Genomic DNA, 25,623 nt, shown 5'->3' with positions numbered 1-25,623 from the left:
CAGGCTGTTTAAAAACAATTGTGTTACATTTCCCCCCCCCCCCAAAAAAAAAAACAAACAAACAAACAAACTCTTAGAATGAGATCTTCGTTAACGAGATTATTAACCTGACCCTTCATAGCAGCCAGGGTTTTGGACAGGGCAGAGAGAGCTTCCACTCCACATGATGCTGTTTTGGGGAAACCAGAGCAGAATCCTTTCCAATCCTCAGCCCCCGCAAAGAGATGAACAATTATGTCATGAAGCAGCCCAGTATAGATTATTTGTGGGTTTCATTTCCCCCGGTCATCTTTACCTTAGAAGTCAAAAGAAATGAGGCCATTTCTCCAGGTAGATCAGAATACAGAATGAAATATTTTACTTGAAATTTATTTAAAAAAGCATTTCAGACGAACATCACTTCAAAATTTCAGAGAAAGAGGTCTTTGTTCAAACAAATGACATTAAAACAGAGTTCATAAAGAAAGCAGACTGTTTTTTGAGCATCAGCTTCAGCATGAGAAATCAAGAGTACTGTAAGCCTACAGTACTTTTACAACCAAATCTAAAGAACAAGGAAAAAATGATGGCTGAGTGTATCCATTTTGTATGCACTCAATACACAAGGGACATTAAAATGTTACAGGTGTCAGGTTGCTGCTTCTTGCTTGCCAGCAAAGGTAAGAATATCGGGCTGTCAGCTTCACATCTTGAAGTATCTTAACATTTAAATACTTTTCAGTCGCAATAGAAATTTACCATTAACATTTCTCTTTCAGTAATTAAGTTAACCCTTGGAGAGGTTAAAAGTTACTCTGAAGCATACGATGTGCAACAAGCTCCTTTATTTCATGTACTTTTCTTGCTGGTCAGCTAAAATTTTTGCGGATGATTTGGCATCGTAGAAAAGTTCATTTATCTCTTCAATGTGCTCCTTCTCAATGCTGTCTTTCCCATTAATCTTGGCCAGCAGGTTAGCTGGTGTCAGTAACTGCACAGCATACCTGCGATCAAACAGGGAAAGAAGACAGGCTGAATTAACTGTTATAATCCTTGCAGAGAGATCGCTGCGTTAGTCTGTATCCTCACAAAACAAAAAAGCAGTCCTGTAGCACTTTAAAGACTAACGAGATAATTTATTAGGTGATGAGCTTTTGTGGGACAGATCTGAAGAAGTGGGTCTATTCCACAAAAGCTCATCACCTAATAAATTATTTTGTTCGTCTTTAAGTGCTACGGGACTGCTTTTTTGTTTTGTTATAATCCTGCATGTCGGCACAGATTCCTACCAATCCTCCTTGCTTTAGAAGCACAAAATTACAGCAAGATTCCAGTGAGTGTCCCATGCACTTCCACAATAGTAGAATTAGGAGGACTGCCATTTCTGGATAGTGTTCAAAGCCCATTCCTAATGGGTTAGAGGTTGCTATCCAAGGACTGTGGTTCAGTTGTACGTTGGGAAGGGCATTGTGTAGGATCCCACAGCGTGTCCAGACCCAACCACTGCAGGGTGTAAGAAAATTCGGATGTGCTCTACATACCTTAAGGTGGTCTTGTTACCAATTTCCCCTAAATGATTTAGGGCTTCCTCACTAATATTAATTCCTTCTGTCTGGGCTCGAAGTTTTATGATCTGTTGGGATATATAAGATGGAGAAGTGAAGCTGCAGCAGTTGTGTAACAATCTGGGCAGTTGGAGATCCAATGCTTGCAAATTTACAGAAAATATAAAACAAAACACGCAATAGCAGACAAGCTATCCTATTTAGAGAAGAGAGGTGAATCAAAGTCCGATTTTTGTTTCAAATATCTCATCTTTAGCCTTCCTCTCCCCCACCCCCCATGTAAAACCCTAAATCATCCTGACTACCTCTGGACATCATTAATCATCACTGTAAAGGGCAGGGGAGAGGGACTGTGCATGGGCTGGTAAAATTCCACAATGAGCTTGCAAGGCTGATTAAGCCTATTTAGTAATGAGAAGCCTGGTATAAAGCTTACATGGGGAAAATTATTACAACCATTTAGTCACCGACAACGGCCATCCGAGTCCTGTGCACACAGAAATGCCCCATTCCCAGTTGTGTGTGCTGTAGGTCACTGCTATGAGGCACACTCTGCTTTCCCCTGAACTGCTCACACCATACCATGCACTTTTTATTCACTTGATAAATAAGATGGTAAAAAATCAAAAGTTAGTTTAATAAGGTTCACCTACCCCTTCCTAAAATCACAAAGAATCTAATCTTTCAGGAATGGTCTCAAGCCTGTACCAGTTAGAAGATCTTTGTAAAGTTGGAGTGCAAGATATCACCAATAAGCTTGAGCATATAAAGCTGTAACAAAAGTGGCACAAGTCTCCTAGCAGTCCGTATTACCAGCTGAGTGATAAGGGGCAGACTGGATAATGATGTTGTGTTGTAGTGCTGAGATAACTCTGGAACTGCGAGCCTCATATAATACAGGTATTTTTCACTTTGGCAGCTTTGTAAACAAGATATCAAGAAGCATTCGTTTAAATTAAAGCCATAAAAATGCAGCAGGGGATTCGGGAGTGAAGGAATAGAGTAAGAAAAAGGAGAGTGGTTTGACACAGCAGAAAGTTGCTCTAAAAACAATACACTTTGAAGCAGCTTATAAAATTAACAAAATTAATGTTGAGATTTAAAAAACAAAACAACTTTTCATACTTCCAGCTATTCCTACTCTGCACTAACCCTCTTAAGACATAATACATCTTTAAAGTGTCAGTTGATGCCATATTAAAAAGCAACTTTTGTAACTTCTTAGCCTGTGTGAGGCTGTACTGGGTGACATGAACATAAGATCAGGACACTAAACCAAGCAAATATTTATAAACAAGCAACTGTAAAATTGTAGTAGTATCTGTTGGGAGTTCAAGAATGGGGTGCATATAAATGCTCACATTTAATGTTAAACTGGTGTTTTATTGTAAATTAAGTTTCTTACACATCATTGCAGGAACAAAGTTTCGGGGATTTCTTCACTCTGACTAAAGTTGGATAACAGAATTTGTATACAAACTATCAACTTAATACAAACTAAGAAGCATTTTACACACACTACCCAGGTGCAAATGAAAGTTTTGTACAGAGCAATTTTTGAACCAGTCAAAAGTGAAGCGCTTCAATTTTCAAAATTTTTTGGGTAATGAAAATCATCTACAGAATGAGCATAAAGTTCTCATGTGAGTCTCGGCAAGGGCGAAAACATAGTTTTCTTAAAGGGCAGCATATTGCCTCTGAAAACTGCCTTTTCCTAGCAAAATAGACAAAAGAGGAGCAAACCCATATACAAACTCATTTAAAAACAGTGATTCCCTCCCCAACCAAGGGGTATACAGGTTGTTTTTTTTTTTTAAATTGTATACTTCTCTATTTGGTTGTGAATGAAACTCAGTTACTCCAGCTCCCAACCTCCGGAGGTGGAGGTCAGTCATCAAGGCAGAATGGTCTAATTATGGGCACGTTAATGACTGAGTGCCATGGTTTACTGACCATAACCAGCAAGACACTCTATGTGGCTTTGGACACAGCACTATTGCAATCTTTTCCCCTGTGCAAGTAGCTAACGGCAGTCGTACAGTCCCTGCTAAAGTTTTGAGAGTGGACAGTTCATAAATTAGATCTCTAATCATATGCTAACTAGAGAGAGCTAACTAACACAGAACACACCAGTTTTTTATGATAGTTAAATATTAAAATTTAGTATAACAACAAAAAGTAATTAAAAATACACACTGGCACTATCTCTACAAATCCTAGGAAAATGTAAGCAAAGTAAGTAGTAGTACATGATGGAGCGGCACAGGCTTTGAGAGCAAGTCAGGACTTAAAGCTGGCTTTACTGACGGACAAAACCCATTTGTATTACCGTACCCTCTGACTACTTCCATTGTAATCTACACTGCAATGCTTCAGCTGTCCTTTCAGGTGCACAAAACCATCCCGAACATGCCTCAAAACAGCAATTCACAAAAGCTTCCTCATACCAAATGAAATGAGGTTTTGCCTCTACGGTTATGTTCGATAAATGCCTCAGCTTCACCCTGGCACTTATCCAGCAGCACAAGTCCATTATCTTGTGACAACGCTCCCTGCCATTGACATTATCTCCTAAATAATACAAAGAATTGACATGATAAACTGTAATGGCTCCTGTATCATGTCAGTTCACGCTATTGAGACGCTAATGAGTGGGATCTTTGACATGATGCATCATAATGGCACCCAAGGATTATAATCGATACACAATGCATTGTGTTGGCTCCCAGGAAAGTCTTGAGACATTGAATAATGTAACAGTACAACTCTTCCTGCACTCCCGAACTCCACCAAGGAGCATGGGGAAAAATTACTGTATAGTTTTGTGAATTTTAGAGAGCGAAATAGGTTAAAGATACAGAAAGTAGCTTTAGGGGAGGAGTCGCAGAAGAATGGTTTCAGTTCTACAACACAACCAACACTCATCTTTAACACAGAAATGCAGCCTGCAAAAGACAAAGGTCCCAACCCATATTACTTCAGTTCACATTGAGCAAAAAAACACTGCATGTTGCAACCTGTAGACTGTGAAGATGGCAGCTTCTCTGTCTTGAATAAGGACCAATACGCTTTGCCTTTCACGCCATCCCCGCCAATTTACTAATGCAGCCATTTCATGGGCAAAATTCAGACTCTGAGCATGGTGATGAACTAGAATGGTTAAGTTTTTTTTAAAACCAAACAAAACAGGCAAATTATTTGTCATGTCCAAACAAGACTTCATGGCACAGAGAGGGTTCTGGGATTAAGCCTTACTGCCCAAGGAGAGATCTAATAATTACAATGGAACATCACACGCAGGCAAGTGCTAGTTCTTACCTCCTACAGGCTGGAATTGCAGAGACTTTTATTTAATATAGACCTTACCTGTTTCATTTCCTGTGGTGTATACAGCATAGTTCGAATAATCATCACTCTGTCCAGAAGGTCCAGTGGTATTCCATGAGGGGATACTATATCCTCTGTGCCTCTGGAAGAGAGAAACAAGAGAAGTCAGACTCCTCATTCAAAGTTTAACTCATGGGCTTGGTTTCGATACTGACAAATGAGTGGCCACTGTATGGAACTTCATATATAACAAAGGAGAACAGACTCCTGAGTTTGTATGCTAAACTGGAACAGCCTAAAATGGAAGTATTCTTTCCCCTCCACTCTCAATGATTTCACATTGCAAAATTAAGATGTGGGAATAAGCCAGGATCAGCATCTTTAAAACATATTCTCATAGCACTAGTGAGTCTGTAAAAAACATACATGCTATACCTGTTTGATATTCCCAAGTGTATCATACCTGTTCCAGGAAGGAGCGAACTATATTATAGTGTTTAAGTAATACCTGGGCATAGTGATATGTGCCTCTAATCCCAGCTACTTGGGAGGCTGCGGTTGAAGACTCACTGAGGGGTTCTAGGCTGCGGCATACCATGCTGATTGGGTGTCTGGCTGCACATAGCCTGTCCAACTGGAGGCTGAGGGAATGGCTAGAACACCATGACTGGTGTATTGATATCAGCATTCTCTGTGTGAGGGCTGAAGGACTGACTGACTGTGGTTTAACCAATAAAAAACAAATTATATGCAGTACTGAACACAGAGCATGTTCTTTATGTAAACCAGACGTGACACTGGTCAGCATTCCACACGATCCCCTTTATTCCCCTCACCTATTGTAGTGAGTATTGTAGTACATGCCACATTAGCAAGCCAGCAGACTGAAAGACTATGCATTATGTTTACAGTGTAACACAGCAGAACTCTTATTTTAGCAGGGAAAAGTGACACCAAGGATTTCAGACCTACCAACTTGCTTTGCTAACTATGATAGACATTTCATTTTCCAAACTCAGTGCCAGTATTTGAGCACCTCAGGCTCTGCGCACAATTCCCCACAGGAAGCTGTACAAAGGGTCAGTAAGAAAGCGAATTTTTTAAAACTCTCCATACATGTTCTCCAGTAGAGGGCACTCTGTTCTCATAAGAAGCTATTCCTAATCATATGATATACAGGCAATTGAATTATACTACTCGATTCTGGTAAGGGCCGTCTGCAGACAGACATAAATGGGAAAGCAACTTAAAACACTTGGTATAGAAGTATGATCTGTTACCTGAAAATCCATTGGCCTTAGCATTTATTATGACCATAATCTATGATTTGTTTTTAAGGCAAGAGGAAAGGCATTCAATTTGTGACAGATACAGGCACCAATATACCTTACTACCAGGCCAGTTATTTAACAGTATCTTCAGTTGTGTCCTGGTGCTTCGGAACATCATGCCTTTAAATGGGCCTTCCTTATATTACGTAGGATCCAAAGAGATACAATACCAATCCTTACCTAATCCCTGGAGAGGGAAGCCAGGCTAGAACCCTGTTAGCAACAACTTTTCAAACATAGGGTAAGAATCGCCTCTGTGGTTCCATAAGCAATATGATGGTATCATTTTCAATAGCTCTCTCGCTCCAGATGTGTTGCTGTTTGCAGAACTTACTTTAATATTTCTAATACAGTAGTATCCAGAGAACAAAGTCTGCTAGGCACTGAACATAAACACAGAAAGAAATTGTCCCTGCCCCAAAGAGCTTTCCAGCTGAAGACCAGATGCATCAAGTGAGTGTACCAAGGCGAGGCAATTGGGGAAAGGTGGACAGGGTGAGATCTTGTGTGTGTGTGTGTGTGTAAAGTCACTGAAAACAAACAGTACCAATCCCTACTGGCAACTTTTGTAGACATTATCAGCTAGCAATTTACTATAAGCAACATGGCAGAAGCACATTTTGAAGGGATCTGAGGGAAAGTGAGTGATTTTACTGACTAGTTCAGAGTGTGGGGTGTACGAGAGCCAGAAGGGGAACCATGGGAGAAAGTGTCAGTGCTTGTGAGAGACATGGACTGGCTGCCATTGTTAGAGGAACACAAAAGGCCATGTCAATAAGAGAGAGATAGTGGGGGAGGGAATAATGGGAAGGCTTTTAAAAGTGAATGCAAATAGCTAAAAGTTGTTGCAGTAAAGGAGGAGAGCCAGAGAAAAGATTCAGGACTTGGGGGAAAATAAGGCCCAAGAATTTGTGCAGCAGCGTTTTGAATGTAGATGGGGGCAGGCAGGAGATGTGTGCATTAAAGACAGTCAAAGAAGAGGGCAGTTATAGAAGCACGAGAAATAAACGTGTCAGCTGCTGAAGGGATCAAAAAGTGAGTCTCTGGAAAAATAAGGTGTAGAAACAGTATTTCCATCCAACTCACTATCCAGTCATCTTGCTTTGCCCAGGGTGCACCTCCTGAGCACTGGATTTGCCTCATGAGCTGCCCAGATGATCATAAGTGCTTTGTCAGCACCAAAGATGAAAGCATTCAAAGTTCATCATTCTTGGTACGGAGACAGCTAATTCTAAGGCTTACGGACAGAGACTAACCATGTAGAATTCAACTTTAAAAACTGTACCTGATGATGCAATTCCCTCTGTTGGAAGCAAAGATGACGATAGGAGCAATAGAAGATTCTAATGCTCGATGCAGATATGTGAAACATTCAATATCCAGCATGTGAACCTCATCTACAAAGAGCACGCCTGGGACCAGCTCTGCAATTCCTTGATCAATGTATTTATTCACCACCTTGTTTATCTCGCCTCGAAGCTTGTCTAAAAAACAGGAAAGAAAGCTATTTTAGTTCTTCTGTTCATGCTCTTTGCATCTATATGTAGGACCCTAAGATGCTCAGGTGGGGAATGACACTTGCTTGGATTTTGATTCTAAACTAATGTCCTATCCTGAATAGGCATCTCACTGATGTAAAGTTGCTGTGGTCTGAGAGTCAGGTTGAGCCAAATTCCCATGTTTTCTCATATGTGTAAGAGAGACAGAAGTATGATGTAGAGCTCACACTCTGGAAGAACTAGTAATTCTTCTCACTTTCCTGGAACTTTTATATGAGGGTGGTCATTTTGTATGGACAATCCTACGTCACAGCAACTTTAAACACAATTAAAAAATGCATGGATGCTGCCGAAGGAAAAAACCAACTTTTTTCTCTGATGGGTTCTAGACCAAAAGGGACCACGTGATCATCTAGTCTGATCTCCTGTATAGCGTGTGCCACAGAACTTCACAAAATAATTTCTAATAAGAGTTCTTCTGAAAAACAATTTAAAAATGTTCAGTGATGGAGAACGCACTACAACCCCAGATACATTGAGGGTAATTTTATCATCGGAACAGTGTTTTTAAAAGTGTCTTTTTAGTCTAAATTTGTCTAGCTTTAACTTTCAACTATTGAATCTTGTTGTATCTATCTAGTCTAAAGACTAAATAGTCTATAGACTAAGGGCCCATTATCAAGTATTTGTCTCTCTGTCAGTACTTAAGAGTGGTGTCTTGAGCACAGTCAAGCTCCTCTTTGCTAATCTAACCAGACTAGACTCCTTAAGCCTATTATTTGTTCCAATCCTTTGAGCACTCCTGTGACTCTGCTCTGAACCCTTTCCAATTTATCAATATTCTTTTCTAATTCGTAGACAGTAGGACTGAGTATTACGGCTGCAATCATATCAGTACCAAATACAAAGATAAAATCACCCCTACTTGAGATTCCCATTTATAGATCAGCCCTTTGGAGTGTCGTACTGGGGAGTTATGATCAGCTAACTGCCCACCAAAAAGTCTTGGACTAGATTCTGCACAAGAGACTACTAAAGAAGCCAATTAGCCATGCAGTGACATGCAAACTATTTTCAAGATTCAAAAATTAGCTAGTAAACACAAACCAAAGAACACGATTAAGTGGTCAATGTTCATAATGACAAAAAGTTAAACTTTTGTATTACATTCAAACTTTAAAATAAATAATTATTTGTAGAGAGTGGTGAGTAATAAGGCAGCAAAATTTGCAGATGAAAGTCCAGACTGGCGTAGGAGGACCTCCTCCTAGCTTGATTATGGGCAACGTGATGGCAAAAAAAAGTTCGATGTCCACGAAAGCAAAGCAATGCACATTGGAGGGGAAAAATTGAACTCCTTTATGCTCTACAAAATTTTAAAATTTACTTTATCAACTCAAGAAAGGGAACTGGGTGGTATCACGAACAGATCAAAGATCTTTGTTCTATGTTCAGTGAAAAATACAAAAGATGTAGAATGCACAAGGGATGGGATGGAGAGCAATAAAGAAAATGTTATTATACAAATCAGTGATGGAGCCTCATCTGAAATAATATGCAATAATAGTCATCCTGTTCCCCCCCCAAGCAAAAAAGCAAAATTAGGTGGTTCAAAGAAATAAGAGAATGATTAGGCAAAAATCTCTCTTGCAACAGGAGATTAAAAAGACTGTGATTTTACCTACTGAGACAAACAATAGACCTTCGATTGGGAACTTTTTGCTTTACCTGTATTGTAATATAAAGACGCTCAGGCTAAGTCTACACTAGCCCAAAACTTCAAAATGGCCATTTCGAAGTTTACTAATGAAGCGCTGAAATACATATTCAGAGCCTCATTAGAATGCTGGCAGCCACGGCACTTCGAAATTGACATCCTTTTCCAAAGGACCCCAGCAACTTTGAAATCCCCTTACTCCTATCTGCTGTTAGGAATAAAGGGTTTCGAAGTTGCTGGGGTCCTTTCGAAATAGAGCCCCATCTGGACGAGCCATGTCAATTTCGAAGTGCCGCAGCTGCTGACTTTCTAATGAGGCGCTGAATATGTATTTCTGCGCTTCATTAGTAAACTTCGAAATGGCCATTTGCATGGCCATTTTGAAACTTTTGGTTAGTGTAGACATGGCCTCAATGAAATTCAAAGTGACAAATTTAAAAATAACTTAAAAAAAATCACACTATCTCCATACAACATGCAAATAGGCTGTAGAACTCATTGCCAAATGAAGTTATCGAGACTAAGAATTTAGCAACACTGAAAAAGGACAAGACAGGTACACTGATATAAAAAATAAGGAGTTAAAATTAATTCTAAACTTTAGAAAGGTAGTCAAGGCTCATAACTTTACAATATGACTACTTCATGATTCTTGCATTTTCCTCTGAAGCATCTGGTACTGGACGACACTGACTTCAGGTCTCATCCTGTGTAAAATTGCCCTTTTCCCCATGTTAATGCTTCTACAATGTGCAATGTTTTGTAACTCACATTTATACATGCCAAAATTAACACATTAAGATAATACTTTGAGGCATCAGAAAGTGAGAGTAAAGTCTGTTAATGACCAAAATATAAGCATAATTTGCTTAATGCCAAGTTCTTAGTGTTTTCAGCCAGTATAATTCTCTTACTGCATAGTTTGTGAGGAACTCTTGATAATGCTTCCAAGCATGAATGGAAGGAAAACTAAATACTGCTTATATTAGTTTATTTTAACACAGCATTTGAATATAAGCAAACGTATAATTCTTTAGCTTTTTGAACACAGAGATCTCAAAGCTGTGCAAGATGTTACATAGATACAGTCTGACTTTATGGAAGGTGATCTTTGCAAGAGATGAGAACAACAAGAAGTCTTGTGGCACCTTATAGACTAAGATATTTTGGAGCATAAGATGAAGCAGGTCTTTGCCCACGAAAGCTTATGCTCCAAAATATTTGTTAGTCTATAAGGTGCCACAAGACTTCTTGTTGTTCTCGAAGCTACAGACTAACATGGCTACCTCTCTGATACTTTGCAAGAAACGGAATACTTCAAAAGAGCGTCACTGAATTTTAGTATGGAAATAGATTGATCTGAATTTAGAAAAGACACTAGAAGCACCTTTTCTTTCAAAGCAAAAAGGGGAAACAATTTTTACTGTACTTATTTTTCCTTCTATGATTTGTAGGTAAGAAGGGAATCAGTTCCACTTACAGCACCCATATTGAAGTTTATGGGCTGTTGCTGCTGGTGGGTCAATGCCAAAGAGAATCTCAGTCATTTTGCTACTTTGTAAAACCACTGTACAGTTGCATAGTGTGAGAGAAAAGGTAGTACATTTCAAGATGAAAGAATTTAGTTCTACAATTGTTTGTTTGTTCCTTCATGGGATGTTTGGATCCCCTATGACCTATAGTGGCACCATTCTGAATGAGCAGAGGCATAATCCTAGTGTCCTAACTTTCTCTCTAAATAAAATGGGCTCCAATGTCTTAAGCAACATACATGACATTATTTATATAATTCTACTGCATCGGATTCCAGTCACTGCACTACTGGCACTGCTTACTTTCTGAAGTACTTTTGAAGTATGTTCATTTTTAGAGAAGCTATATAAATTCAATTTTTTTCAGCTCCTTGTCTAGCAGGTATATGTATAACTTATGTTGGGGGCAAGCATATGGTTCAAGCAATTTTTTACCTGTGATTTCAGTTTTTTTAGGCTTCATCAACTGTCCCATCATTGAAAGGATGTCCTGCCCACCCTGGAAAAAGCAAAGTTAGGGATCAACAATTTCTCCTTCCTGTGCTGTTAAGCAGTGCATGAGATTTGATATGCACCAGGCTATTATAGAAAGTAGGGATCTATATCTGTTGGATACAAGTTGAGTAATTGTTTATTTGGGCTTCTCTGTAATATTTTACCTCATAACAATGGTTGATTCTGTTTCTAATCCAATAGACCAACCCATTATTACTTCACTGCCTTGGCATTCTAAATGTATAATTTGTTTTTAGTTAAGAGTGCCTCTTCACTCCGTTTTTAGTCTGGACTTAGGAGAGAACAGTTAGAGAGCTCAAAGGGTTACATACCCTTTTCCTACAGCATTGTCAATTTCAGTGCTAGGACAGCTCAGGCAAATGGAACTGACCAGGAGCAGAAAGGCTCAAGCTGCTTGTTTGGACTGTGAATTTTCAACTTTCCAGCAGATGGATCATGTGTTGGGATTTTAAAACTTTATAACATCCCTTATTTTTGTAGGAGGAGCCTGGTGGACTTTTCTGTAGTGGGAGGGTGGGTTTGGTATTTTGAAACAAGTAGTTCAAGGGTTTGGCTTGTCAAATTGTGAGTATGCCAACCTTGAGAGAGTTCCTTTGCATATAGAACCTAAAAAATTCGTGTTTTTTTTTAAAGAAAGTGACTATTCATCTATCATACTGCTTGACAAAATGGTACCCTCCCAGTACTGGGGCAAAGTGTGGGGAAACACTCCCTATACAAAAGTTTGATGCCTTAGAATGCCTAAGGTGTTATTGCAAGTCACTGGGGAGTATCTTAAGTTACTAAACATTTCCAAAAGATACAGGGACACAAATTACAGGAAAACCAGACAAGCAAAGATAATTTATCAAAACGTTCACAGTTCCCGTTTCATAGTTTACGAAACAATAAATATAGAGCAAAGGAAGTTAATCTACAGAATGTTTCAATAAATAAAAACTACGCAGACCTGCTTGCAACTGCCATTTGATATCTTTAAGACTTAAGAATGGAAAGTAACCTATGCTTCACATGGTGATGGCAACTGCTCCCATAACGGCATTCTCTTAGCTTAAGCACCTAGGATTTTTTTGGTTGGCTAGATTTTCATTTTAAACACAGGTTATACTTTGGGTTCTAGGGCAGTTGTTCCCAGATGTCTTTCGGGAAGCAATCTTTGTGATCTTTGGGCTAGTACCTGTTCCCCTGGTATTCCCTCGTCCTATGCACCTCTTTTGCTTTGCCTCATTTCTCATTTGCTATTAATTTTCCTTTCTGTTTTGTTCATTTTTTCATCTCTTCTTGCATTTCATATTCCCTTGCTATTACCTCGCTCACCAGAAAACTACTCGCTGGATTGGATGAAGAGCATATATTGATATTTTTACGGAACTGGGAAATGTACACTTGCTGGTGCTGCCAAGTGTTTTATGAGCAGATATGCAGGCTGCGTGTACACAAGCACATTCTTTCGAAGACTTTTTTTGGAAAGAAAGGGGTTCTTTTGAAAGAGCCCATGGAGCGTCTACACACACACAAAGCGTTTTTTTGGAAGTAAATTGAAAGAATGTGGTGCTCCTTTCAAAATCACTGTTCCTTTCCTGTTTCAGGAAGAGCACCCCCTTTTGAAAGCTTCTTTAGAAAGAAAACGTGTGTAGGTGCTCCACAGCGCCGTTCCTTTGAAAGGGCAGTCTTTATTTTTGAACTCTGGCCTGTTCTTTTGAAAGAGTGGGGGTTGCGTGGACACTTTCTTTTGAAAGAGAGATTTCTCTTTTGATTCGCTTTTCTGTGTGTGGGCGCAGTCTTTCGAAAGAAGCTCGGAAGAGATCTTCCAGAAGAGCTTCATTCAAAATAGCTCTGTTGTGTAGATGTAGCCACAAAGTTTAGCAAGCTCCACGAACCTTTATGGAGCTGGTTTGTGGCCAGGAACTTCAGGAGATAGGGGAGAAAGTGTGTTTCAAGGTGCGACCTTCCATTTTCTTTTCAATAGAGGCACGTCTGAAGTGTACAGAGTGGATCCCATGGACTGCAGCATTCTGCATTCTCACTACTTCTCACCTTTTCTCCCCACATACCCATGGGTTAGTCTACAACCCATCCTTAGGTTCAGGAACTGTTTTGCATAGGTTTATTCTGTACAGTCAAATACCTGAGGCCTAGCATTAGCCACATCCAGGTCATGCAGGGTAACATCCTGAATAATTTCTTTTTTCTTGTGTACATCGCCCTTTGGTAAAGGTACATACTCTTCAGCTTCAAGATCAAATTCTGTGGCGTAAGTATCACACCTGCCTTGCCGCTGTGGAAAATGAGAGAGGGAATAAAGGAGAAGCGGAGGAGGAGAAGAGAGGTAGAGTGAGAAGAGGAACACAAGAATACAGTTAGTGTCACTGCCAAGGGCTTGGTTCACAACTACAGTCCTGACAAGCTTTGGCTGACATTTCAGAATATGCTTTATTCCCTGGTTAGCAACATGCATATCCTATCTACTGAGCAAGGCTCAAAAAGCCTCTTAAAAACACCTGATATTTTCCCCACTGAGAATATTTCACTTCCCTCTGCTCTTCTTTAACTGTGTGCAATTTCTGTTAAAGGACAAATCCACCAGATGAACTCAGGATTGGGAGAACTGTTTGAGACTTCTTTGTAAGTGTGTGATTATATGATTCAAAATATTATGTTCATCCATTAACAGCAAGTATCACTGTACAGTACATTTTAAATCGGATATAAAAAGCATGTTAACTAATGCCGCTTTCCCTTCTACATGCATATACTTGTGGAAAACATATCACACAGGTAGAAGAAAGATTAAATACACTGCATATTTCAGCTTGAGAATGACTAAAGTTGTCTGGGTTTTTAACCCTTCTTTTGAAAATGTCTTGATCTGAAAGGCTAAAGGAATGAAGGCTCATCCCAGACAGCTGCAGTGATGTCTTCCTGATCAAGATGACCTTAAGGGTGAACTGGATTACCACTGTATCTTGAACCTGGAGGAATGTCTCCCTCCACAGTAATTAAGTCCCAGACTTCTATTCAGTTCTATCCAAGCCAAATAAGGTTAGTAGGTCACAGGGTCCTAGGATGAGGGGCTCTTGAAGTTCTGAGTACACACAGCATGGTAACAGTTAAGTCATGTTTTTGGCTTTACCTTGACAGCTCCACTGTTTGCTTCAATATAAATCACATCCCCGGCTTCTACTCGCTCCTTCTGTAAACTTTCAAAGATGCTGGGATCCAGCTGGAGACAGACAACCACAGAGGTCAGATGGTTCCATTTGTATTGCAGAACGTTATGAAACAAGTGATTTAAACCAAAGCTTGCTAGTCAGTCAGACAAAATGAGTTGAGAGTTCTCAAAATTGGAGATTCTGGGGCTCAAATCAATTGTTAGGGCAAGATCTAGCTCAGGATGCACAATGGGTATTATAAAATGTCCTTATTCACTTCCTCTGCTATTTGACCAAAAGGTGCTGTGATGAAACCATATTTGCTATTTTACATACATTTTTTCATAGAGTCTTTAAATTTTTCTTGCCTAATCTGTTTCTTTGATAATTTAGTGTTTGTAATGCAAATTAAATTATGCCAAGTTGTGAGGATGCTAGTATATGTCACGAAGATATTCCATACCGATACACTCTTTATTCTCAGACACAGTGGTTTTCTTGGTTGCAACTCAAACCTTATAAAGGACAAGCTGTTAGTTCTGGAACAGTCTGCACCAGTTGACAACTCAATGTCTCTTTATGTTTTTATGAAGTGATACGACCCTTTTACTCAGACTCAGATGTCAGAAGGGAGCATTGTGATCATCTAGTCTGACCTCTCTTTCCTGCAAGCGGTTATATAAATGACCAAGTGGGAAGTCAGCAGGTGACATGTGTTCTTGCATTTCTTGGGTGTATGGTTCATGTACTTCCACTAAAGATGCTCTGATTTTGCATTTTCAAAACGAAAAAATGGAAGACTAGGGCTACGTCTACACGTGAAGCCTACTTCGAAGTAGCCTATTTCGATGTGGAGACATCGATAACGTCTACACGTCCTCCAGGGCTGGCAACGTCGATGTTCAACATCGATGTTGCGCAGCACCACATCGAAATAGGCGCAGCGAGGGAACGTCTACACGCCAAAGTAGCACACATCGAAATAGGGGTGCCAGGCACAGCTGCAGACAGGGTCACAGGGTGGACTCAACAGCAAGCCGCTCCCTTAAAGGGCCCCTCCCAGACACACTTGCACTAAACAGCACAAGATACACAGAGCCGACAACGAGTTGCAGACCCTGTGCATGCAGCATGAATCCCCTGCTGCAGCAGCAGCAGCCAGAAGCCCTGGGCTAAGGGCTGCTGCACACGGTGACCGTAGAGCCCCGCACGGGCTGGAGAGACAGCGTCTTTCAACCCCCCAGCTGATGGCCGCCATGGAGGACCCCACAATTTCGATGTTGCGGGACACGCAACGACTACACGGTCCCTACTTCAAGGTTGAACGTCGAAGTAGGGCACTATTCCCATCCCCTCATGGGGTTAGCGGCTTCGACGTCTCGCCACCTAGCATCGATGTTAACATCAAAATAGTGCCCAACACGTGTAGCCGTGACGGGCGCTATTTTGAAGTTAGTGCTGCTACTTCGAAGTAGCGTGCACGTGTAGACACGGCTTATAAGTGCTAAACAGCAGCAATGTTCCTTTAAATTCTCTTATTCCCATTTTTCATATAGGGAAGAAAAACTGAAGTACAGAGAAGTGACTTGTCTAAAAAAAACAGAGAATAAGGGTCTGACCTAGGAACAGAACTTGCTTTTTGGCTCCAGTTAGATAGACGGGGCACCACAAAGAACATGGTATCCTGGGCAAATGTGCATTTTGATTCCAATGACCCAGGATTGTGGTGCCCCTATTGCCCTCATCCCCCATGGGCTTCCTACCCCACTTTCTCCCCAAACCATGTACCTTCCTTCTATACCCCCTCACCCTTGCACTGTTCTCCCTCTGCCCCCTTCACTACCTCTTGCATCTCCCTCTTGTACCCCAAGCCCCTGCACTGTGACCACTTTGCCCTTAATGCCTGCCCCTGCCTCTTCACTCCTACCCTCTGCACCTCCTGTGCTCCACCCCCTTAACTGTGCACCCTTTACTCTTATCTTGTGCCTGCACCCTCCTGTGCCGCATCCACTGTACTGTACTCCTGTCATTCCTACCCCTCTGCCTTCACTTGGAGAAACTGACCCACCAGGATGCATAAAGCAGTTGGCATCACTACTTGTTCCCATACTAGACTGTTTCCCCTTCACCCCAGTCAGCCCAAAGGGTGCAAAAAGAAAGGGAGGAGAGCACAACTGGAGACATGACCTGCATATGGGGAGCCTGGGTGCTGCGAGGTGGAAAAGGGAGGCAGAGAAAGCACACCTCAGTATATGTCTGTCTCTTTGCGAGTACTCAGGGAGAGTCAGGAGCCTGCAAGGCTTGTGGTCACACACAAACAAAGCAACTTCAGCTCAGGCAAGGCAGCAACACATACAGGTCTCCCCTGTACTACCCCCTAACTCTCTCCCTGACCTCCCACTGCCACAGAAAAGAGGAGTGGGAGGAAGGTCCCAGTATGGAGTGGTCAGGGACAGAGGCTGTGGGGAGGTACCTTGCTCCTGACAAACTACAAGGCCCAGATAGGTCTGTTCACCCCCAGCACTGCTGCTTGCCTGACTGCCACCTCCATTGTCCCAGATGCTTTCAGCAAGTCAGATAGAAATCTTAATCCTACTCCTGGTGGCCCCTTTGGCAGACTGCCCTGGGCAGGGGTCATCATGTCCCATGCCAAAGGCCAGCCCTGTGTTCAGACCACTAGATCTTCCTTTTAAATATAAAAAGGAGGCAAGTGACATATGAAATTTTTAGTAATACAGATAAGATTTCAAGAAGTTATCTTCCAATATTCAATTAGAATGCCAATTAAATACAGCAACTTTTTTGTTTAATTGTGAAGATATATAGGAGCCGTTGTTGGGATCAGACTCCGCATCACACCCAAGGAAAATGTGCTGCTCTTGAGAGGCAGATCAGTTTGGCTGCTGAATTCAGCCCCTTGTTCCAGGGGAAGTGGCAATCCTCTCAAAGTGGCACACTCAGTCAATCTGTTACAGTCTGAGCTAATTTTTGAGCTGTCTAAAAGGGTGTGTAGTGGGTGATGGGGAAAAGGGTAAGAAGAAATGGGAGCTCTTAGCTCCCCCTACATTACAAATCCTCCTGTAGCTGAACACAGGTTACCTGAATTTAAGCCTTTAAAATTACTAGTTAGAGACCCAGAAGTCTAATATTTCTATATACAAGGAACAGATAAACTTGTTTGCTACCAGTACACAAGTGGCGGGGGGGAAGAAATGGACTATTTTAAACTTTACGTGATACTGAGAGAGATCACAAAACTAAGAAAGACAGAAAAAAGGTGAAAGGCTGCAGATCTGGGATGCTCTATGGCAAGCTGGAGAATTTATCATACATACCTTTAGCTGTTTTGTTCCTTTTGCTGTTTTCAGTCCTATAATTACATGGCTAATGGTTTTGCCATATCCACCCATTGGGTTCTCGGTCTCACATGGAGTTAATTCTGTGACTTCACCTTCATAAACTTCCTTGGTCTCTTTTATCCTCAGCCCTACAAAAAAAATGGCATAGATGAGTTGCACTGTATAAAGAACTTATCACTTACATTTATTCTGGACTCTTACTAGAAATCGTTCTTGCCAGTGTTACACACTTGAGCAGCAAGGATGTTCATACACTAGAGTACTTCCTACAATAATTACTAGTGTAATTCCCTATTTAGGAAACTAGAAAATTAATACCCTTTTTTAAAAAATAGAAAACTCATCCCTATGTAACTTCAACAGAAAGCTTAAGAAATTCATGCAGTTTAAACCAAAACCCCCTGACCCACAGCAATGGTACAGGTCGTACAGCTTAAAAACTGGGATTCTTTGATCCAGCAACCTCAGTGGTCCTGCAAGACCAAAGATGTTCCTGGACTAGAGAATGCAAGGTTGGAGTCCATGGTAGCTGGGCTCTTGGGCAAGGGTCACAGCTAGGGCCAGAGCCTGTGTCAGCAGGCAACAGCAGGCACCATCAAGGCTGGAGGTTGGGGGGGTAAAATCAGGTGGAGACAGGCTAGGAGCAGGCGGCAAGGTACCTCCTGTGATCTGGTAAATCCCCTTGTTCAGGACCAGTCAATTGCCAAGGGAATCAGATCTGTGAAGTCCAATCTGTGTGAAGGATACTGAGATTTTAAAAACTAATGGTTTAATGTAACTTAAGAAATTCTAGAAACAAAATCAAAGGTAAAAATGCAGGTTCACCTCTTTCAGAATTCTTTTAAAATAAAATAGTTAACATTTACAGGTTATGCTTCTCTCATCCAGCTCCTTTGAGACCTGAGTGGTCCTGAATGAGGGGATTCACCAGAGGTCAGACTGCGTGGAAGGGGGCCCCACTCCTCCAGAGCTCTCCTGACCTGGCTGCCTCCCAGACCCAGCTGGCTCCCAAATGTGGGGCTGCCAGGCTCCCCCAGTCCTGGCTGGGGTCCCCATGGCTGTGGGGCTGCTGGCAGGGCTCCATGCCCCTGGTGTCTCCCCTTGTCCCAGGGCGGCTGAGGTCTCCATAGCTGCGGGTGCTGCTGGCAGGGCAGGTTCCTGGAAGGACTCCCCATAGTGGGGCTCCCTGACCTGGGGCTCCCCAGAGTGGGCTGCCAGTGGGGCTCTGCTTCAGTCCAGCACAGCTGGCGCTCTCTGGTCAGGTGCTCTTTGTTCCAGCAACATCCACAGTCCTGCCAGATGATGGATGTTGCCAGACAAGACAGTTTCAACTTGTAATATTTAAATTTTTTTTATTAAATTAATGTATTTTGTAGCCAAAGATGGACCAGATATATAATCAAACAGATTTTCAGTAAGGTGCAAAATTTAAACTATTCCTCGGTTTCACACAACCAAGCCCCATCAATGATATGTAGACTTTTCTAGTCTATGTATTTCTCTAGGACTCCCATCACCACAGTATCTATTACTCTTCCCACAGCCAACTATAGTCAAATCTTTCAGTTTATATTTTAGGTTTCTAAATATGAGTTGTAACGTGTTTTACAGTCATATTACCTTAAGAATAAACCATCACCACCACAATTATGAACCAGTTCCAATTTGTAATATCAAAGAATCCTTACCTTAACAGGCACTGCAAAATAGATATCAAGTTTATACACCATCCAAAAATAAAAAATGGATTGTAATGGGACACAAGAGAACTCATTCTGTACAGGACTGGAAGTCACAAGAACTCTGTGAAAGTTACTTTGTTTTATAGCTTTTTATCTTACTTTGAAATATACATGCATCAAGTACTTCACCAATAATCTTGAGCTGCTGAGGGGCAAGTGGAGGGGAATTACTACTCATTTAAAATTAAGGGTGGAATTTTTAAAGTAAAGCATTAATGTGAATTGTAAGTAAAGCTTAACTTTCAGTGGAATCATTAGCTTACCTTTGTCTAACACCCTACAATACATATCACGTGGAACAGAATTTCAGAAATTCAACATATCTATGCAGTGTCTTGGGTGTGCCTTTACAGAGAAATTCACAAATCTCTGCTCTGAGCATCTTATTAAAGTGGCATAAAATGATGCAGGAAAGATAGCATCACAGGGATTTATAGCCCAAGGTGGCTGCTTCTAGCCAATCGTATGAATTTGTTGATACTGCTCTTTAGTTGTTTAGAGATTTTAATTGTATGTAATAGAAGCGAGGTTTATTTTAGGAAGGCAAATTTTGAGTTTTGCTATGAAGAAGATGGTCTAAGTCCAACATGCTAGCCACATGTTGGATCTTTGGCCAGCTGAGTGTGGCTCATTGGCTCAAACAATAAATATATTTTCAGAATAATGTGGCTTGTTTGCTTTATCAGTAGCCACTGTAGTGGATACTGCTTCAGAAATAGGTGGACATGATGGTTCCAGGCCACAGTACTTTTTAACTAAAGGCGGCGTTTCCTTTGATTATATTCAGAAGCATGTTATAAAAAGGAACTTATGGGGGTTCTGTATTTATTGCCTTAATAGTACTAAGAGGAGTGCAATCTTGTTTACCATGCTATTATAAGTTGGAGACATAGGGAGTAAATATACTGTACTTTTTAAGCAGTGACTATTCTGACTAACTGTGCTTTTTACATTTTTGGTCAGTATCTTTGCCAAATGCTAATAGGTGCTATACAGAATTAACATTTGTGCTAATTTTTTAAAAAATTAGAGGACAGAATTCCCCTGTAATCTTCTAATCACTGTATATGTTGCCCATGTATCTTATGAATCAAACTTTTCATGGCAGAGCCTTCCTGTCTTGATGAATCCTAAAGAGCACCATGTATTGTTCAGACCCCAATAATAAGTCTAGTATTAAGGAATACTGACAACACTGATTCCTGACAGAAAGCACCTTCCTATGGCTAAGAAAATAATCTAAACCAAAGGAGGGAGCCATGCTGGATAAGTCTTTAAGAAGTGTGTCAATGAGTAGGGCCCAGAACAATAGGGGAATTATGTGGTGGTTCGTATGACTACAGCGACTTGCTGTATTCAAGAATAAGAAAACCTATGAATGAGACTCAGGTGTTGGACTGTTAGAATCATTTCCAGTGGTACTGAGGTGTCTAAACCAATTGAAAGTACCATGCCTGAGATGTCGATCAGATCATGCATATTGTGACTTGCTATGTGAAGAATCACATGACAAAGTGCACTGTGAGCATTATGCACCCTACGAGACTTGAGACTGAAATTACTCTTACACCCAAGAAATGCTGTCTTAAAGTCAAGTGCCTTGCACTGGAATTATTCTCCATAGAAAACAAAATCATCTTCTGAAAACATGTCCTAGAAAATCCTTACTATGACAGTGTAACATTCCAAAAATTAGATATGAGCATGACTGGAAATCATTTAACTCAAATAAAACAGGGGCTTGTTAGTCCTTTTAAAATGTTTAATATTTTTAAATGTGTTAAAAAGGAACAGATCTTCCTACTGGAATGTTTTACAATAGCACACATTAGATTAAGTGAGCATGGAATTTAACAGAAGGACATAGAAGAATTTCAGTCTTTCATTAACACAAGCGTTTGTTTAGAAGCATCCCTGTGTTGACATTCAGGGTATGTGGAGCACCAGGAATGTGGATGGCTGTTAACAATTATTACTATCTCTAGGAATGACAATTTGGATGACACAGGTTTCATCCACTGGGTCAAATTTCCAAAGGTCTGACAAGGAATTTCATCACATCAAGGAAATATTGCAGACTGCTCTCTTTCATCTCTGATCTCCCTCCTGCAAGGCTTGACAACCTAACAGTAACTTAAACATCAGACTACTGGAAATCACTTTCTTACAGAAATCAATGGGCCACTTTTGTTTGGTTAAAGGCTTGAGAGAGAGTCTTCACCAAATACCTAGCTGAAGTCCATGATGAATAACTATACAGAAGCCAGGAAAAGTAACCAATAATGTGTCCAGATGGAAAACAATTAGGTTTCATTTACGTAATCCAAATGCATGCAGGGGGGCATTTTTGATTGACTTTATCAGTTGTCTGAAGCAATCATATAAAAGTAATGCAAGAAGATTAAGGACTCAATGAGCTTTTGTTGCAAGTTTTACTTTGTTTGTTCCAATAAAATGAAACCCAGACAATGCAATTTAATTTCCTTTTTAATTCTAGAATGCATTTACCACAAACTAAGATATTCATCTTGCTAGCATGAAACATTCTTTTGTGCGCACTTAGAATAATAAAATGTTAGGTAAAGCACTGATATGTAGGAGACTTAGGTTTAAGTTTTTTTTGCTAGGAAGGATTGAGAATGTTGTCACATGAAAGAGAGAAGCATTTTCTTCTCTGCAAAACCTTCCTGACGACGTGGTGACAGATTCTAGAAAGACTTTTTTTCCTAATTTTGTCCAGCAGCAATATGGAGGTATAGGAGATGTTGGAGGACAAGGCAAGAGAATGGAAAAGAGTATCCCTCCTGCTACAATCTGTGAAGGGACATGAGGTGGAATAACAGGTGACAAAGACAAAAGCACTGTACGAATTTTCACAGTGCAGAAAACCCATATTGACTCAACTAAGATGAGGAACAAGACAGAATTAAACAGAGAGAAAAAGAACATTGGAAAAACTTGAAAACATGGACCCTCATCAGAACTGATGGAAAAAGCTAATGTTCTGTTCAGATATTCTTCCTTGTTTAAAAAACCTCCTCTTCTGCTTTAACACTTACCTATGGCTCTTCTGAAATTTTCCATCAGGACTTCTGTCTTTTTGATCTCAGTAGAGTAGACCTCACTTCCAACCATAGGACAAAATGGAACCTTGCTTCCCAACTCTTGAGCAATAGCTAGAGCCAAAGCAGTCTGCAAAAATTCAAGAGACTGAACTGTTACATACTTAAGGATTTTTATGAGAGAAATATGTAATGGTTGAAAACTCTTATGGAAATCACTCCACACAGGTTAAATACTTTGCTCATCATAACACCTTTGTCCAAGAATCTGCAGTGCTTGAGAAACATTTTTTAAGCCTCACAGTGATCAGTTTTATAAATAGACAGCTACATGTGCCTCCAGTGACACAATGGAAAAATAAGAAATGGAATTTAAGGCTGGGGAGTCAGGATTCCTATGTTCTTAGGTCTCTATTTTCTCATATACTACAGCACTTTTCCCTTGCACTCTGGCTTTTATCAAAGAATTATAAAGAAGCACTTTAATCCTAAAATTGTTCAGTAGTATTGGGCAGTCTCTTTTTAACATCCAGTATGAAGTGTTGTAAAGTGCCTGAAAGAAAAGTTTAAAATGTTTTTAAACACGCTCCCCCCCTCCATTTATGTTTAAGAAGATCTTTGTTTAAAAATCACTTGCTTCATATTACATTTTTCATTCACTCATGTACACAGCATGTTTTTTATACTCTTGGTACTAGAATGAGACACTGCCATCTCTCTCTCACACACACACACACACACACACACACACCCCCCCCCCGACAAAATACAAGTTAGAGCAAAGATCAATGCTTGCTAAACTGCCTAAAAAAGATTCAGTACATGTCAAAGATACCTGCTGGTGTTATGAGTAGGAGATATTTGACACCACTCTATTTAGGTAGAAAACAACTTTTGCACTGAAAATAGGTTACCTTGCCAGTTCCAGGAGGTCCTGCCAACAGCACAGCTCTACCAGCCATTTTCTTGCTTTTTATCAATTCCACTATAACACCACAGGCCTACAAGTTAAAGAAATTAATTTAGATACTTATCAAAATACCTAAAGATTAACTTTAAAGGACTATTCTGAAGCAGTTTGTTTACAATAATTTTATACTGCCAGAGCACCTTTCATCGAAGAAGAACCCATATTGTTTACAAGAATTACTACTACTAACAATGTTAGAATTAAGCATCATCTCAATAAGACGTGTGGAAACTGAGACAGAAGAAGTGATTTCTTTAGATCACTCAAAATCTGTGCTCGAGGTACAATTCAAATGCAGGAGTTCTGATTCTCTACTGTAGACACAAACTTCTTACATGAACCTATAACTGTTTGACAACAGGAGAGCTCTTAAACATTTAGGATGCAAAGATTTATGACCGTGTGCTCCAGCAGATGAGCGAGTGGCTTGAGAATTACTAGCATAACTTGTGTGGAATCTAGAGCTGCTGCATGACGTTGGGTAAGTTCTTTTGCCTCAGTTTCTCCACAAGAAACAGAGACTGACACTAATCTTCTGTTATAAAGTGCTAGCCCCTCTATGAATGTGTAACGGTGTACAGGTGAGCTCTTAACACAGTGGAACTGCCATGGCTGCGGTTACCGCGAGGATGTAAGGGTGCACGTAACTGGAATGTCAAAGATTTAAGCAGCTGGACTCTGGCCCCTCCAAGGGGCCGGGACCGTACCCAGTAGCCACTGGGCGTCCGAGGAAGCAGCTGAGACTGGTGTTTAAGTCCCAGGTAGCTGTTCTGACGGCTGGGTAGATGGGGCCCTTGGCGAGGGGGCGGAAGAGGCATGGGCAGCAGCCCCCACCCCCCGAAACGGTCTCCCTTCTCTACCCTAGGGCTTGCCATGCCTCTTAGGCCCTTCCCTGCCCGTCCCGACCTCCTGAGGTTGCGGGCCGCTCACCTCCCGGGCGTTCTCCTGCCCCACCAGCCCAGACCCCGCCGGCTTAGCTGCACCGCTCTCGTCCAGCCCTAGCCCCTTCACGTGGCTGTGCGCGGCGATGCGCTGCGTCTTCGAGGTGCTCTTCACCTCCTCGATCTTCATCTCGGCGGCCAGGAGCGCGGACCTGCGACGCAGATACCAGACTACAGCTCCCTGCTCTGCGCGTAGAAAGCGGGAGCATGCGACCCGCGCGTTACCAAGGCCTCCGGCGCCTTGTCACCTAATCCCGCCTTCTACCTTGCCATTGGTCCAAGTTTGTGTCTACAGTATGTTCCTTGGTGTTTATTGGGCAGAGTGTGCGTCTGTTACAAAAAAGCCTTGTGAGCCCACCCACCTACTTCCTTTCGTGCTCTGCGTGGCGATTCTGGCTTCATTCGCTGGTTCTGTGGCGTCTGGGTCGGGAGAAGGACCTGCCTGGAGTGCTAGACCCCAGGGGGGAGGGCTGTGGAGGTTGGGGGAAGGAAGTGCCTGGTCACACACGGGGCGCTGGGAGAGATGTACGGCTGAGGGATTCCCAGGCTTTGGGAGCCTTCCCTCCCCGGTCAATTGGCTGGGGAATCGCGGTCTGCTCAGGTTGCAGCTCCAACTTCTGGCCATTGGAGGGAGCGAGGACTGCCTGCGTCTAGTGAATTAACTTGACACGGCTAAGGGCACAAGCATTGTTTGCTCTCTAGAGGTTTCCTGGTGCCTGCATCCCTGTCTCGTTCATGGGCTGTGTCTGGTTGAGCCCAGATGTTTGTTTGCTTTGCTGGAATGACTAGCAAGGGACTCTGTGCGGGTGTGTGGTTTCTTGCTTCTGGGCTCAGTGGCCCATTGACTTTTCGTTGGGCTGAAGTAGGGTATGACCGTGCACTCCTGTCCCCCCCGCCCCCCCCCCCGGGAAAATCAGGTTGTCCCAGAAGA

General features: G+C 41.4%; 1 protein-coding gene across 1 annotated transcript; it reads right to left on the bottom strand.

Moving 5' to 3' along the window:
* Nucleotides 1-337: 337 nt before the first annotated feature.
* On the bottom strand, nucleotides 338-24,926 carry RUVBL1 (RuvB like AAA ATPase 1). Its single transcript, XM_075005118.1, has 11 exons — nucleotides 24,682-24,926; nucleotides 23,696-23,782; nucleotides 22,779-22,911; nucleotides 17,954-18,105; nucleotides 14,600-14,689; nucleotides 13,595-13,744; nucleotides 11,386-11,449; nucleotides 7,488-7,686; nucleotides 4,911-5,013; nucleotides 1,521-1,612; nucleotides 338-983 (listed from the first exon to the last, which is right to left on the bottom strand). Exons 1-11 carry the CDS (start codon nucleotides 24,820-24,822, stop codon nucleotides 824-826), a joined length of 1,371 nt encoding a protein of 456 aa, XP_074861219.1. The 5' UTR covers nucleotides 24,823-24,926; the 3' UTR covers nucleotides 338-823.
* Nucleotides 24,927-25,623: the final 697 nt, after the last annotated feature.

Source organism: Carettochelys insculpta, chromosome 11 (assembly GCF_033958435.1).
Source record: "Carettochelys insculpta isolate YL-2023 chromosome 11, ASM3395843v1, whole genome shotgun sequence".
Lineage (NCBI taxonomy): Eukaryota > Metazoa > Chordata > Testudines > Carettochelyidae > Carettochelys > Carettochelys insculpta.
This window is presented reverse-complemented; position numbering and strand designations above follow the sequence as displayed.